Genomic DNA, 16832 nt, shown 5'->3' on the forward strand with positions numbered 1-16832 from the left:
TGTTGTTTGTGTCGTTGATAGTGACTGTTAGGAGTAAGTTTGGTTTTACTTTTGACTGTATGGACTCTTTCAACGCCTCATAATGATTTTACTTTTGCAATCAAACCAGTAGAGGTCGAGCTTCTTATGTACATGATTCAATTTTCATGGAAGCGGTGGTTAGAAGCGATATTCGTCATTGTTTTCAAATGATTTGGTTGTCTTGCATTTGAGTTATTCGAAAGAAGAGAAACTATTTTAGTATCAATATTCATTCTCTCAATCACTTGCTCACTAGGATCAAACATCATTATTTGTACTTTACACACCTTGGGTTTTCAAATTTGCACCTCACTCAAAGAAAGTCTCACCACTGTACTGTGTGTTGTTTTAGTCTAGAGTCCAGTTCTTTTGACCGATGAATGCCACGTGTCAAATAAAAATTGAATGGCTAGGATTAAAAACATGAATTGATGAAAGCCCTTAACTAATATGAATATTACCAATTCAATTTCATTTCCTCTTCCCCTTTCTCTTTCATCTGATGCGCGTTCCTCTTTTTTCTTCTCCCAGCCAAAGCAAAACCACCGAACAACATCCACCACCACACCACTGCCGGCGAGCCGCGACCACTCTTCTCCTTCTCCATCCATCACCGCCGCACCCCCCTCAATCTTCTGTATTGATTATTTAGTTTAGAGAGCTATCTCCATCCATCTCTCTCCACAAACCCTAATTGTTGTAACTTGTAAGGTAATGTGAAATTGAATGTAATTTCCTTCAATTCTGATTCTGATTTGATGATTACATGTTCTTTAGTAATGTGAAATTGAATTTTTTTAGTTTTCGATTGCTACTGATTACCACAGAAGACATGAATGTTCTGCTTATTATTATGGTTTAGAACATGAACTCTGATTGCTACTGAACTGTGTTACTTGTGTTTAAATAATTGTATTGAGTGTGAGAGACGAATTCCAGTTGAAAGCCTCGGTTTTAAATAATTGTCTTAAACAATAGTAGAATATGAAAGCCTGATAACTAGTCAAATTGTTTTAGAGTTACTATATGTAATTAAGAAAAGTTAACTTACTTCCTTTGCCAATGACTTTGAGAGGAGGACGTAATCAATAATCCTAAATAGTAGAGGTGGAAAAGATGGAAAATGTAAGCTTATTTGATTCAAAAAAATGTAAGCATATCTTCAACTTCTAGCATGCCTAGATGAGCTAATCTTCCTCTATTTTTGATAGTGTTTGGTTTTTCTGTATATGACTAGCATGTTCTAGCAACTTGTCATGAAAAGTAGCAACATTCATGGCATTTTCCATCAGAAAGATCTATCAAACCTGGCTCAACTTTTGAATTCAGCTATCATCGTCTTCTGTTTATGAAAATCAAGTGAAATTGGTTCATTTTGAAATCATTTATGTTATTTCAATGAAATTGAAACCGGCTATTGTTATGAAATTTGAATGTTATTAGAATTGATGTAACATTGAAACCATGTATTGTTAGTTGATTTTGGAACTGTTTCAACAGGAAAAGTTAAGATGAAAAGTCGGGATGCGTAAAGCATCACTTTGAATATGATGATCGGTTTTTAGTATTATTTTGTTGAAATTTTTTATGAACGACACCAAAATGGGTCGTATTGTATATTATATGATTTATATATTTTAGTTTATTTTTAAAGCTGCCACCCCAAACTTTTAGGTCTGGCTCCGCCACTGCCCTGACCCTCGAACAACTACTCTTCTCTCCAACCTCGGTGAAGCAGAGTAGACACCTCCGCTGTTGGGAATGGCCGGTAAAAGTGGAACGACTCCGGCGACATACTCACCGTCTCTGACAACCGGTAAAAAGAAACCACTGCTTCTCAAGGAAGAAGATTGGACCCGACCCGATGGCCGTGGTTTCCACCAGTGTAGACCCGCTTGTAAGCTTCATCACTCTTTCATTTCAATGCTAATTCATACCCTAATTATTTATCATTATTATTCTTCGGTACCAAGTTTTTATATGTATCATAAAAATTTACTTATTTCTGAGTTCTGGCACAGGAACAAAAACAACACTGTTTCTATTAGACTGATTGCATGAATTTTAATGTGTTCATGGATGATTACTTAGCTTTAAGTTTTTATGGTGAGTTCACATGTGTCGTGTTGGGGTCTGTCAGACACTAGACATGCTGTGTTGTCATGGCCTCGCGTAACACCAAACCCTAAAATGCTACTCCATCCGTATCAAAACATAAGCAAAAAATGGGTTACATAAGTCATATATTTGGTACATATTTTTTGAACCAGACACATTAACTTTTGCTGACCACATTTTGCTTATATTTTGGGACGGAGTGAGTATAGATGACAGCGGAATAGCCACTATTTGCAAAGACTAAAAATCAGTGTACAAAGTAAACATAAATACTCAAATTAAAGAGACCGTCTTGCTTAATAGTTAAAGACAATAAAACTTAAACAGAGATGAACATAACCCAACTGAACTAAAAGTAGGAAGAAGAACAAAGTGGTTGTTTGTGAGCAAGAACCTAACAGAATGAAGAACAAAACATGGGTTCGAATTGACATTTATAACCTTAAAAAAAAAGACAACGGTCTAATGAAGAAGGATGAGGAATTTTGCCCCAAAACCCTCATGCCAGACTCAATAGCGGTTTGGGGGCCAATAGTGTTGTGCCGAATCCAATCGCCACAGTGCAATGCCATTCTGCTATAGCGTGCTTTTGACAACGTAGAGAGTAGAGACATGCCTTCAATCAGAAGAGTTGGTGCTACATAGCTATATACCACCCCAACACTTCATATTGAAAGCATGTCCAATATCTAATACCAACACATGTAGTTACACTTAATCACTTTTATTTTCTTAAATTATTATCACTATCTACTCATCCATATCAGCGTCATATCCCGTGTTTGTATTCATAGCTTTATGATTTCGTGTTTGTAGTTTTCAGGACTGGTGCTGTGAATGCTGCATCAGGATCTGCTTATGCTGAGTTTGGAAATACCAAAGTCATTGTATCTGTGTGAGTGCTTTCTTTTGTCTTACAAATGTGTTACTTCATACTTCAATCAGCATGATGCAGTGTGTTTCATCAGTTTTCGTTTGTTATGTTCTCTGCCTGATGCGTTCTTTTTATAGGTTTGGGCCAAGAGAGAGCAAGAAGGCAATGATGTACAGTGATACAGGGCGTCTGAATTGCAATGTCAGCTATACAACGTTTTCAACTCCAGTTCGTGGACAGGTATATTAGATGTTGTAATTTTTGCTTTCTTTGACTCCTTATCATATCTTGGTTATTTTGAGTAGCGTTTAATATCTTATATCTCAAGTTAGGGTTCAGACCACAAAGAATACAGTTCGATGCTTCATAAAGCTTTGGAGGGTGCAATAATATTGGATTCTTTTCCCAAGACCACTGTGGATGTTTTTGCATTGGTGCTGGAATCTAGTGGCAGTAAGCTTACAATTTCGTGTTGATTTTCTATTTAACCCACAGTCATATTGTTTTTGATGGATAGGTTAGAAAATATAAGGATTAAAATGTGATGAATATAAATTACAAAAACACAATAGAAATCAAAGTCTAAGTTTATTGTTATTCTTGTTTACCGTGTTTTTATCTGGTTATTGCTATGCTTCAACAATTTGTGTTCCCTTGCGTTAATGCGAAGAGGTATTTTGCTTGACCATATTTTCATTTAGCTAATTAATCATGAGGTATGATTCTGTTTGCAACCTAAGTTACATACGGATGCACTCACCTAGAATAAAATGAAGGGGTTTGAATCTAACTGGTAGCCTTAGTGAAGATTATATCAAGACTTGTTGGTCTGGATACAGCTCGTAGGAGACATGAAGTAGTTTCTTTTAGTTGAATTGCTATCATAGGCACTGGAAAGAGATATCAAACAAGATTTCTGTTTTGTAAGAATTAATTATATACTCTTACTGTTAACCACTGCAGCAATTAGTGTATTCCAAGTTGTAAGGTGAGGCACTGAACATCTATTATAGGAAGAGGAATAAAAATTGATAGTATTAGATCCTTAGGATAGAATATGTTGCAGTTTTAGTAAAATTAGAAATTGATTGCATTAATCCCCTTATAGGGAGTGTGAGGTAATTATAGTTTGGTTTAAGTTAGTCCTTTTTTGTTGCAAGAAGTCTATAAATATATTTCTAGCTTCTATGTAAAGCAGCTTTTGAATTTTTTAGATTGTTTGACCGTATTTAGTGCGAGAGAGTAGCATCTTATGTGTATTCATTTTCTTTCGTTATCCCTAAACTTTGGAAGAAAATAATCCCCTTTCAACAACTGATGTTCAAAGAATCCTAACACAAGGATTCCTTGAAAGATATAGCCAAGTACATACATTATTCACGATAATAGCTGTTTTACGCAACTGGTGTACATGTAAGATTTATACATAATTTTGTAGATTTTTATGGGCACCTTTACTATATAAATTAAGGTAGGTATATAATCTTGTGTGATAGAAGTCTAGTTGTTAGTGAACTAGTCTCAGATTTATCGTACAGAAACATTTCTTTGGATTTTAATAATTGTAAAAACTACGAAGCAGTGGTGAAGGACCGTATTTTATATTTTGGAGGCCAGAGTTGCAATTTAATTTAAATCTTTAAGCAAAATCTGTTTTATTTGATTTTCTGTGAAGTTTCTAGCTGTAATTTATTATTCAATTTGTCGCAGGTGATCTCCCAGTTGTCATATCGGTTGCTAGTCTTGCCTTGGCAGATGCCGGAATACTGATGTATGACCTTGTTGCCTCAGTTTCAGTGGTATGAATTTTACACACATTTGCAATTCTTTGTAATTTGTGCCTTGTTTTTTAGGTTGCTTGAACTGCCTCCCATTTTTAAACTATTATTGAATTTTTGTTTACCATGATATCATCTTCTACTTTCTTTTTTTCTTCCAATATTTTACTTTGCACCAGAATCACACTCTATGCATATTTAGATTACTTCTTCATATATGCATCATGTCCTGTAGCCTTGAAATGCCTGTTAAACTGTTTTTTGTTTATTCGGTGGAGACCATAGACTATGCACAATAACATGTTTGGCATTGCCATTTTTATTGGTTGATCTTTCTGGATTTATTAATGCTAGGCTCATCTTCACAAAATCATCACTAAATGAGATTATCACAAGGAAGACACTGAGCTTATACTTGTTTATGACCCTGCCATGAACTATTCCTTCATTTTATTTTTTTGACAATATGAACTATTCCTTCATGAAATGCTTGTTTTGCTGCTAAGAGACCAATTTAATTATTTTTTGTCTTATAAAATGTATTTTTTTTAATGATTCCAGTCATGTCTCGGCAAGAACCTCGTCATTGATCCTATATTTGAGGAGGAAAACTCCCAAGATGGAAGCTTAATGATTACTTGCATGCCATCTCGCTATGAAATTACCCAACTGACAGTTACCGGCGAATGGTCCACCCCAAAGATTAATGAGGTCCGCCTGTTCTCCATCTTTTTTAAATATTTTTATTATTAGTGATGCCTATTTCACGTTTTTAATTAACTTAAGGATACTGTCTCACTTTACAGATTGGAAAAGAAAAAAAAAACCAGTCGGCATATTATCTAAATATTTTTAATCTATTTTATGTTTTAATGCTTGAAATGGGAGTATCTAGCATGGTTTTTTAAATTATGGTTGCACAGCAGTCCTTAATATTTAGAGAGAATCACAGCTAATGTTCAATTGCAAACCCATGATGTCGCAGCCTTGATTGCAGTTGCAAAACTTTTTGTTTAAAACCTTGGTAACTAGATATTTGTAGCACCAAGATCTTACCAGACGCAATAAAATAACGTAAATTGAGTCAATACAACAAATAGAGATGGAACAAGCTCTCATTGACATTTGGTTTTCTTCATGCAGGGAATGCAGCTGTGCTTGGATGCTTGTGCAAAGCTTGCTAAGATTATGAGGTCATGTTTGAAAGAATCTGCTTCTGATGCACAGGATGAAAGCTCTTAGCAACACACAGATCACAAGATGTGCATTTAAATTGCTTCGTTTTTTCTTTTTTCTCTTCTAGCTGATCTCTGGGAGAGAATTTTTTCTTGGGAGGGATGTAGGGAAAGATGCCTTTTATGTCCTGCAAATTTTGGTTCATGAGCTTATCAAAGATAATGGGAAAATTAATTATTCATATAGCAAGAGTTTGCAAATGCTTGCCGCTCAAGGCACAGCTTACATAAGATGTTCGGTTAAGCAAAAGTTTTAGGCTAGACTTGTATCGATAAAACATGAATTTGGCATTTGCTTCATTAATATGCTTGCTTAACGTTTGGATTTTGTTAACAGAAGTTTGAATTGTTGAAAAATTACTCACTAACCTGAATCTCAAATCGGTTTCTACGATTTCTTGAAGACGTGTTTTAAGTCTGTGTTAGATGAGATTGATTTTAGCTCTAGCAAACATTATATTTGTTCGAGGTTGCAAGTGTATGAGTTACAAACATGTGTGCCTAGTTCGGAATTTGCATTGAAAATAGTCAGATTTCTTGGTTATCGGATCAGGACTTCAACTGAAATTTCAACAACTAAACACATTACATATCTCTCCATCTCTGTATCCAGCCACCCAACTTATTTGGTTGGACTTGATCGTATTTATATGCCCTCTTTCGTCTGCTTATCTACCCCAGCCTTATCCATATTTAGATGTTCTTGTTATTAAAGTTACATGCACTAGCAATATCTTTAATTTATATAGTTTTTTCAAAAATATTAACAATTAATTATTTTTTTACTAAATACTATTAATTACTATTCTATATCTATTTGTAAGTGATGATAAATACTAGGAAAGATAAATTATTACTCTTTTCTTTAAGATAAACTTGTAAAAGCAATATAAATTAATCATAAATTTAGTATCACTACTAACTTTCTTAATTTCGTCTCTAAAGAACTTTCTTAACTTCTTAGTTTATTCGACATATCTTATACTTTTTCAACATATCTTATACTTAGGTATGCATGTAGCCTATTTATATATGTTTGCATACTCCATATGCTTGTGTATTTGCAATGTATTTGTTGCTTTCCTTGCATTTGCATAGGCTATTCCGTCTTTGATATCTTTTCAATCAAATAATATGATTATGAAAACGGTTTTGTTTTTAGTTTTGTTTTTACATGATCACAACGTTTTTGGTACAGTGACAAATTTTGTACTATTATTTCTCACATTAAGCAACCAACTCATCTCCCCCCTTTTAATCCTCAAAGTAGTTTTCTGGTTTCTTATATGTTATCTATAACTGATACATATGCACCTGAACACAAGTATACCCCTTGGCAGTTCCATTTTAAGGACACTAGTGGTTTGGTAGCTCTGATACATGGTTACTCCAAAATTCATGTCCGACTTGTATGTATCGGTACCGTACGCGTATCATATTGTTTGATAATTGAGAGAGATTGGCACTGCTGGAAAATCGACATGGCTTCAGAAGATTCAAGATTTGTTAGGCAAGTTTCTTTTCTGGCATCTTAAGTTTGAACTTATTTCTTACAAGTTCTTTAGAAATTAGAATATTGAATTTCTATGCCAATCAACATTAATTGCATGCTTTCAATAGCAACAAAAAATTTATAACCATAATTATAACACTTTACATTTTAGATTTGAAGGTGATCATCTTGAATTAGCTAAACTAACATCACCTAATGGTGACAATGGAATCAAGTTCAACGAAAAACATGTTGCTCCTAGAGTATTATCAAGAGTGTTCTCGGAAGACTACAAGAGAGTGAAAAGAAGAAGAAGAATATTTGATCCTAGGGGACAAACCATTCACCAATGGAACAAGATTTTCTTGGTAGCATGTTTAATTTCTTTGTTTGTGGATCCTCTCTTCTTTTATTTGCCAATAGTTCAAGATGAAGTGTGCATTGATATTGGAATAGCAGTTGAAGTTTTCCTCATAATTATTAGATCAATTGCGGACGTCTTTTACGTCATTCACATTTTCATGAGGTTTCATACGGCATATGTTGCACCTTCTTCTAGGGTTTTTGGGAGAGGAGAACTTGTTATAGACTCTTCTAAGATAGCATCAAGGTACTTGCATAAGGGTTTCTTCTTGGACTTTATTGCTGCCCTGCCCCTTCCTCAGGCAAGTTAATGAAGAGCGAGGTTTTAACTTTTTAACCTATAATCGACGTCTTGTCGCAATCTTTGACAATGCTGCTCTTTTTTCATGTTTGAGACAGGTGTTAATTTGGATTGTCATACCTAATCTTGGAGGCTCAACCATTGCAAACACAAAAAATGTCCTTAGGTTCATCATCATTATCCAATATTTGCCAAGGCTATTTCTCATTTTTCCACTTTCTTCACAAATTGTAAAAGCTACAGGAGTTGTGACAGAAACAGCATGGGCAGGAGCTGCTTATAACTTGATGCTTTACATGTTGGCCAGTCATGTAAATATCTGACACCTTGCCTTTTATTTCAAGAAGATGGACATTGTCACATATTAGAGTCTTTTCAGTTTTTCTTTTAAATTATAGCTGCAATGTTACGTTATGAAATGCAGACAAATGCGGCTGCAATTGTGTATCTTACCAATGCATTACTAATACATTATATACTGAACTCATATTTCTCTGTTGAAGGTTTTAGGGGCTTGTTGGTATCTTCTATCAATTGAAAGACAAGAAGCATGCTGGAAGAGTGTTTGCAAACTGGAGGAGTCATCTTGTCAATTTGATTTTTTCGACTGCAACATGGTTAAAGATTCCCTCAGGGTATCATGGTTTGTAACAAGTAATGTCACAAATTTATGCTCACCAAATTCTCTCTTTTATCAGTTTGGTATATATGGTGATGCAGTGACATCCAAAGTTACAACCTCTGCATTCTTTAATAAGTACTTCTTTTGTCTCTGGTGGGGCCTAAGGAATCTGAGGTATGTTTTATAGGTACTTTTTGGATTGACTTATTTAAGCTTATCTATCGGCATAAGCTGATATGTCCATAAGTTGTGTGACACAATACCCACTAATTAGTTTCTGATTGCTGGTTTTAGTTCTTTGGGACAAGGTCTTCTTACTAGCACTTTTGTTGGAGAAATAATGTTTGCCATTGTTATTGCAACCCTTGGATTGGTTCTTTTTGCATTGCTCATTGGTAATATGCAGGTAAATGCACTCAAATAATCTCTTAAGCCATAGCTTCTTTGCATATACTAATAGCATAAATTGACTTTTCCCAATAGATGTACTAAAAACATATAAAATTCAAATTTGGGCAGACATACCTACAATCGACAACTGTCCGGTTAGAAGAGTGGAGAGTCAAAAGAACTGACACAGAACAATGGATGCATCACAGACAACTACCTCAAGAACTAAGACAATCCGTGCGTAAGTACGATCAATATAAATGGATAGCTACACGAGGCGTAGATGAAGAATCTCTTCTCAGAGGACTTCCATTGGATCTTCGAAGAGACATTAAACGCCACCTTTGTCTTGAACTAGTTCGAAGAGTGAGTCAATTAATCGTTAAACTTTCCTTCTCAATCACTCCCTCCGTCTCATATTATGTGCTGTTTAAGATTATGTAAATGATTTATCATGAACAGGTTCCACTGTTTGATGCAATGGATGAGAGGATGCTAGACGCAATATGCGAAAGACTAAAGCCTGCACTATGCACCGAGAATACTTATCTAGTTCGTGAAGGCGATCCTGTGAACGAGATGCTATTCATAATAAGAGGAAATCTTGATTCCTACACAACGGATGGAGGCCGCACTGGTTTCTTCAACTCATGTCGTATTGGCCCAGGTGATTTTTGTGGCGAGGAGCTTTTGACATGGGCGTTGGATCCACGACCGACTATGGTAATTCCTTCTTCGACTCGAACGGTTAAAGCCATATCTGAAGTAGAAGCCTTTGCACTTATAGCAGAAGACTTGAAGTTTGTTGCATCTCAGTTTAGAAGGTTGCATAGCAAGCAATTGAGGAACAAGTTAAGGTTTCACTCGCACCAATGGAGAACGTGGGCTGCTTGTTTTATACAAGTTGCATGGAGACGTACGATACAAGAAAAGAAAGGTAGTTGTTGAAATGGCAGTCGATGTTGAGTGTGACTCATATTCACTCAAGTGTATGCAATTTAAGAGTAAACTTGTAAATTAAATCCTAGTATTTAAACAATGCATTGTGCTTTTTAACTCTTAAGAATTGCATGCTCAAAGTTTAACAGCCACTAGAGTCATAACACAATTTGCTAAACTTTATGATCAATCGCTACTCTAGCAAGGATCTTGCAATCTCATTTGTTTGTTTCGGAATGAACTTAACATGAAAGTTCCTAAGATTAGTAGCTAAGATACATCGTCAATTCTTTTTCTAAAAATACTAACCACTGCATGTTTGGAATCCAATTCGAAACAAATAACATATTAAATATAAAATTGGTAATACATTTCTAGGAAATATGATCAGGTCTTTCGAATCATCTGTTCATCACTAATTGGTAATCTGAATTTAAAATGTTTAATTGTTCCTCTAGTTTACGATAATTAACAAAATAGCTCAGTTCAATCCCTTAACTCAGAGACCTCTTTTCTAATTATAATTCTCTAATCCCTTAGGTGAACCTATAATCATAGAAGGTTTTAAAGTCCGTTAATTCATAATCACAACCTAACACTTTTCTATCCCTAGATTACCCGTTAAGTTGAACATCATAAATAGGTCAAAGTTATAAGCTAGTGTCAGTAGTCATATAAACTCTAAGCTCAATTATATCGGGTCAGAATCATAAAATCATCACGCACAATTTATACTGAATAAACTAGAATAACAATCATAATAATTCAGAGTTACATATTACATGGCAAAAAAGCTAGAACAAAATAATCTCAGACCTAATAAATTGAAACTTAGCTATTGATGGCTAATGCACAAATAACTATTAAAAGAAAACAACATTACATGAATTTGGGACTCACTATGAGTTGGATGGCAAACCACCACGAAATCTGCAATCCTTGGCTCCAAATGTGTCTTCAATCTCCCAAGAAGCCGAACCCTTTTTTCATAAACGTGTTTGGCTTTTATAGATTTTAATTCTGTGACGTCAAAATCGTGGCCCGATTTGAAGAAATCGTGATCCGATTTTGCATTAACTGCATCATCAATCAGACGCTCCTCCAAAATCGTGGCCCGATTTTTCTCTTCCTCAACATTATTTTTCTGTCCTTTTTTAACCTCTAGCACCTATGAACTCATATGAACTTCAGTAAAATAAATAAAAAAGACTACTAAAAAGATGATATGACCTAGTGTCATCATAAGACCTAGTAGTGTCCTTGAACCCTTCTCCTTCCTCATCAAATAAACATGAGAAATGGATCGAACAATTTGGGATATCATACAAAGATGCTGCAGATAACGAAAAACGTTTGCAAATATTCAAGAACAATGTAGAGTTCATTGAATTGTTCCATGTTTCCGGAGACAAACCTTTCAACCTAAGTATTAAACATTTTGCTCACTTAACTAATGATTGAACTTATATTACAGTTTTAAAGATATGAAATAATTTAATTCCACCAAAAATTTTGAAGAACCAAAAATAGAGTTGTAACACATGAAGTTACATTTTGACTTAAGATTGGTCTCTCAAAAAAGAAAGTACAACCACGACTATAACTCCAATAAAAAAACTACAATTTTTTGAAGGAAAAAAAACTACAATTATTAATATTTTGTTTTTAGGATAAATATGTTTTTCGTCCTACAAAATGTAGATTTTATTTTTTGTTCTCATAAAAAATTGACATTTTCGATCCTCTGAAATATCTCTGTCTACATAAATGATCCTTATTATAGGTCGATATTGCATCAACTTTTAAATTTTTGAATGATTTTTTTTTTTAATAATTATGGACTTTTGAAGTAATGTTAAAAACATTGTAAAATTTTGTCTACAAAAATTAGATCTTTTTAACATGAGATGGAATAATAGAAATTTTTAAACGTCAAAAGTTTGAGATAAAAGTGAAAAAAAGAATTATGACTTACAAATCAAATTTTGAATTCATTTTTATGGACAAATTTTCAATATTGTTCTAAACGTGTATGTAAAAATTGTTTAAAAATGGATATTAACTTAATAACAAAACTAAACTGATTGCAGAATAATTTTATAAGGACTAAAAGTGCGATTATTTTTTTGTGCATTTTTTTTACTAATAATTTGATATGTCTTCATCGTTTTTATTCCGACAACACACATTCAAGCAAGAGATGGTTAGCAAGTAGTGTTATATATCGTTCCTCTAAAAAAAAAGTAGTCTTATGATTAGTACAAATTATTGAGTGAAGAAAGGGAATCTTTCCTTGGTTGGTCTTCTATTGAGAAACAATGTCCGGAATCAAAGAGGAATATTATGCTTGAATTGGACACATTGCATAGAGACAATAGAGCAAAAAGAATTTTTGTAGCCAATAAGATAGTGTGTTTTGCAAAATCCCCACGAGTTGCGTATCCATCTTTGCTTCTCCTACCTCATTCATGTTTGCTACAATCTTTATTTTGATGTTGAAATACTTGAAAGTGACAAGTTAAGAAAATTACGTGACTAGCATTATTCCTCACTTGTATAGTACGTACCATTCCTTAATGATGGCATTCCTCATCAATTTGATGATCTGATCGATCAATTCGAACCAAATTCACTTGAAAATATAGGGTCATTTTGGATACTATAAGTATGAATAAAATCTCCACCCATTCATACATACATTTTCCAATCATGCATGTTACATTTTTTTTTTTGAAAGACCAAGCATGCTACATTAATCCTCGTAAGAGTCTAACATGAAAATATTATGATGTCTGTTAGGGTTAAGATTTTTTTATATATAGAAAAATACTATCAGGTGTTCTTATGATATTTTGTCAAGAACAAAAGGTGCCTTTAGATAGGATATTGTATAAGAAATCAAAATAAATGACTTTAACATAGAATAGTGTATATTTTTTTTACTTTCACAAAGTAAGTAACTTGTATTTTTAAGACAAATTTTTAATTTTTAGGTTCTTTAAAAATGTTGTTAAGACATTTATTAACACGACACTTTTATTTTATTTTTATATATTATGGTTCAAAATTTACTTCATGAAAGCTATATTTGATTTAGTGAACCGACTTGTAAGGCAAGAGAACCATAATAATATGGAGTTTGATCGAAAGTTAAGTAAACTCTAACTAAGTAGTATTTCACCTAACTATTAAATTTAGATTCTCTCAAATGATTTGTCATTAAACGAAACTCATTAATCACTTGAGTCAACGTTATAAAAGAAAGTAAAAGCTCAATAGTTTTTTTGAGAAATGATATTTGAACATCCATTTTGTGACAATTTTTGTTACAACTTTCTCTCTCATACTCACATTATTTTTTACTTTATCTCTCTATTGTTTTGATTTTCGTGCAAATACCTATTCTTTCTTTACAAATTATGGTTGTCCCCATAAGTTGTCAATTAAAGGATGTTCAAATAACACTCCTCAATTTTTTTTAAAGAAGGAAGCACAATAACTTATTGCCACAATATTATAATATTGTATAATGAGTTATACTTAGATGAAACTTAATTTCTCCTTAACATAAGACATGTTAGCATTAGTTTTCTCACTTCCCACGGTCCCAACAAAGAATAAAAGGTATGGATTGATATCAATTGTTAACCAATAAATAATGCCAAACATTTTTTACTATATGATGAGTGATGGGAATAAACACAAGCCTCATAACTCATTGCTAATTGCTCAACATTCAAAAAAAATTGATTGATAGTTCCATAATATGAGGAACATAACATAGTAACCAAGCTCGTGATAAATTAATTTTTGTGAACCCAATATACCAATTTGGTCATGGAGTTATTGGCGTCGAGTTGCTATTGGATTTATAAAATAGATAGAAATGGTCCTATATCCTATAGGACTAGGTGACCACAACCCATAATTTTCTCCACAAAGAATGGTTGGGAGAGGATAGCACATGCATGTTCCTATCAACAATCTCTTAATAGAGCAAACCAACATTGATGTCAGTGAGGTACTTATTTACTGTTATGTGTTCTCTATTCTCAACTTACACCACCTATTATTGCACGGATGAAATGGAAACATTTTCTTTTGATAATAATTGGCAAAACTAATGTTGTGTTGTAAAGACCATTGTGAATTACCCTCTGGTCTCATAGTAATTAGTTATTGTTGTATCTAACAATTTTACATAAACTAAAAAAATTATAAATGAAAGAAAAGGAATTATAATATATTATTTTATAAATGATATATTTAGAAAAGAATAGTAGTAAATACATCTATAAATATGTAGATGGTCTTATATATAGGGACAAATAAGATCTTCTAAAAGAGTCTTGTATTTAAGAGGCGAAGGGAGTGTGATTTCTTATACTTCAGTCGAATATGGCTCACACGACGCAACCAATGACGTCATGACCCTTAAAAATCTTCTTAATGCGGGGCCAATCGTGATCATAGCTTTTTCATAACGAGAAAAGATATTCACATTTTACATGTTAAGAGTCTTACCAGAAATTACTCCTTTCAAACTTAATTATTTTAAGAATTAAAAATTAAGTTTTGATGTGGATGAACCAATTAAAAATTAAGTTTCTACTCCTTTCTCTCGTATCCTTTCAAACTTAATTTTTAATTACGTTTTACATCTTTTCTATGGTAGATCAATTTTGTGTGCCTGGGTGCTGTCACGAGAAGGACGCTCAACATTTATTCCTCTCGTGTAGCACATTTGGTACTCTGTGGCAGCTAGTGCAGTCGTGGATCTGTTTTGATGGTGCGTATTCTCAAGTGATTACATATCATTTTCAGCAGTTCATTTAAACAAGTGGTCTGAAATTGCGGCGGTCCTTTTTTTAGTTGATTTGATTGCTGTGTGCTTGGATTGTGTGGAATGAGCGTAACAGCAGGTTATTTAAGCAGAAAAAAATACCATGTTTCAATTATTAGAAAAAGTTATAGTCGTATTCTTTATGGTGGCTTCAAGTTAAAAAAGTCCGTTTTGTTTTTGAGACTTACATGTGGTGGTCGAGTCCGCTTGTTTGTTTGAACATCAGCTGATTTGTATCTGTATTAATGTGGGGCTAATCGTGATCATAACTTTTGCACAACGAGAAAAGATATTCACGTTTTACATGTTGAGAGTCTTACTACAAATTACTCCTTTCGAACTTAATTATAAGAGACAATTCAAAAACCACCAAAGTTTTTTTTTTTTTTTTTAATTCACACACATTGTTATTGAAAATTTGAGTCACCAAATACATATGAATTAACATTAAAAAGACAAATATTTTAAATGAGAATAAAACATTTAATTTGAACAATATATAAATTAGTTATTTCAAGATATAATTAATATTTATGGATTGATTAATATGCGCCCTTAGGTGACCCATATCATTGTATGTTATAGGTTTGGGTATAAATCTCAACATTAAGTATATGATTCTAGCTATGAAGTTAGGATGCTCCAAATATGAAGACGTACCTATATTGGATACATATAAGATATTGATACACTACGGATATGTATCTATGAAGTATCTGAATTAATTATTTTAATTTAAAAAAAATGTTTTATCGGTTACTTATATGATACTCCACATATACAAATAAATACTTATAAAATACTTTACAAATATGTATCTTGGAAAAGACGAAGGGAAAAAGTGAGACAACTTTGTGAAAATTCAATGAAGATGTATATGATTCAATTTTAAGATATGAATGAGTATAATTGTTTTTCGATTAATCAATGAAAAATTATTTTTTTTGTGGATGAAGGTAATGAGAGAGAAAATTCAATCAATCAACATTAAACAAACTTTTATTTGAGTTATTTTATTGATGCACGTGTTAATATCCTAACATATGAATAAAAATAGAATGTGTTTTACGAAAATTTTATATTTTATATTTTGATCACATGTATTATTTTTTTGTCGATTGTGACTTTTATGATTGTATAGTAATAAAGAGTAATCAATATTTTTTTCATATATTTTACATGCAGAAGCTCTAAAAATTTAAAAATTTCACGTATCCGCGTGTCGATATTATATCGTACCTGCATCCATAACAAGTATCCAGACATGATAAGATTTTTTTCTTTCTTTATTCCATTCTAAATCCACTGTGAGGCTCTCAAGTATAAACCCACTTTTACGCCTAGAATCAGGCATGCATCTAGAATGTGACTTGAATTATCCGCAGATAGCTAATGGATCATAATTAGATATGTTTTGATACTACCTTAGATTTTTGAATTGATTCATCATTACAAAATTTGCAAGTTAAGGGGTGCCCCTCACTTACAAATATTTTTCAGATCATATATAATTTGTTGTGAGACTCATGTAAAAACGTGAATAACAATTTTTCAACAAGTACAATATCCCTTATTTCAACTACACATTTCTAGGGTATTTATTATTCTTTCCCAAAAATATTCTTTATTAATACCACCAATTTGTATTGAAATATAAAAATTGACATCAAATACATTTATACACAAAAGATGATTTAATGATAATTATCATATACAAATTATACATATATGAATCAACACTATCATTTTTCTAATATGCATAAAAGGTGTCAAAGAGTCGTATAAATAGGGATGAAGAGAGTATTAACAATGAATTGTAACAAGCTTGTTAAAAAAAAACAATGAATTCTAACAAA

At 32.9% G+C, this 16832-nt stretch overlaps 2 protein-coding genes across 2 annotated transcripts; both read left to right on the forward strand.

The window, feature by feature from the left end:
- The first annotated feature begins 460 nt into the window (after positions 1 to 460).
- Positions 461 to 6429, forward strand: LOC11410037 (exosome complex component RRP41-like). Its single transcript, XM_003606317.4, has 8 exons — positions 461 to 732; positions 1696 to 1918; positions 2956 to 3034; positions 3151 to 3253; positions 3346 to 3466; positions 4724 to 4812; positions 5353 to 5502; positions 5935 to 6429. Exons 2-8 carry the CDS (start codon positions 1783 to 1785, stop codon positions 6031 to 6033), a joined length of 777 nt encoding a protein of 258 aa, XP_003606365.1. The 5' UTR covers positions 461 to 732; positions 1696 to 1782; the 3' UTR covers positions 6034 to 6429.
- A 500-nt stretch (positions 6430 to 6929) lies between these two features.
- On the forward strand, positions 6930 to 10281 carry LOC11412066 (protein CNGC15b-like). Its single transcript, XM_024781535.2, is given in 8 exon segments — positions 6930 to 7536; positions 7691 to 8183; positions 8281 to 8493; positions 8686 to 8978; positions 9099 to 9210; positions 9324 to 9560; positions 9657 to 10109; positions 10111 to 10281. Coding segments are annotated over 8 exon segments (2130 nt in total). The 5' UTR covers positions 6930 to 7312; the 3' UTR covers positions 10216 to 10281.
- Positions 10282 to 16832: the final 6551 nt, after the last annotated feature.

This window comes from Medicago truncatula, chromosome 4 (genome assembly GCF_003473485.1).
Source record: "Medicago truncatula cultivar Jemalong A17 chromosome 4, MtrunA17r5.0-ANR, whole genome shotgun sequence".
Lineage (NCBI taxonomy): Eukaryota > Viridiplantae > Streptophyta > Magnoliopsida > Fabales > Fabaceae > Medicago > Medicago truncatula.

Coding starts and splice junctions, on each gene's coding strand:
- LOC11410037 (XM_003606317.4), top strand. CDS start 1,783: ATGGCCGGTAAAAGTGGAACGACTCCGGCGACATACTCACCGTCTCTG. Junction 4,813..5,352: donor TTGTTGCCTCAGTTTCAGTG/GTATGAATTTTA, acceptor TAATGATTCCAG/TCATGTCTCGGCAAGAACCT. Junction 5,503..5,934: donor CCACCCCAAAGATTAATGAG/GTCCGCCTGTTC, acceptor TTCTTCATGCAG/GGAATGCAGCTGTGCTTGGA.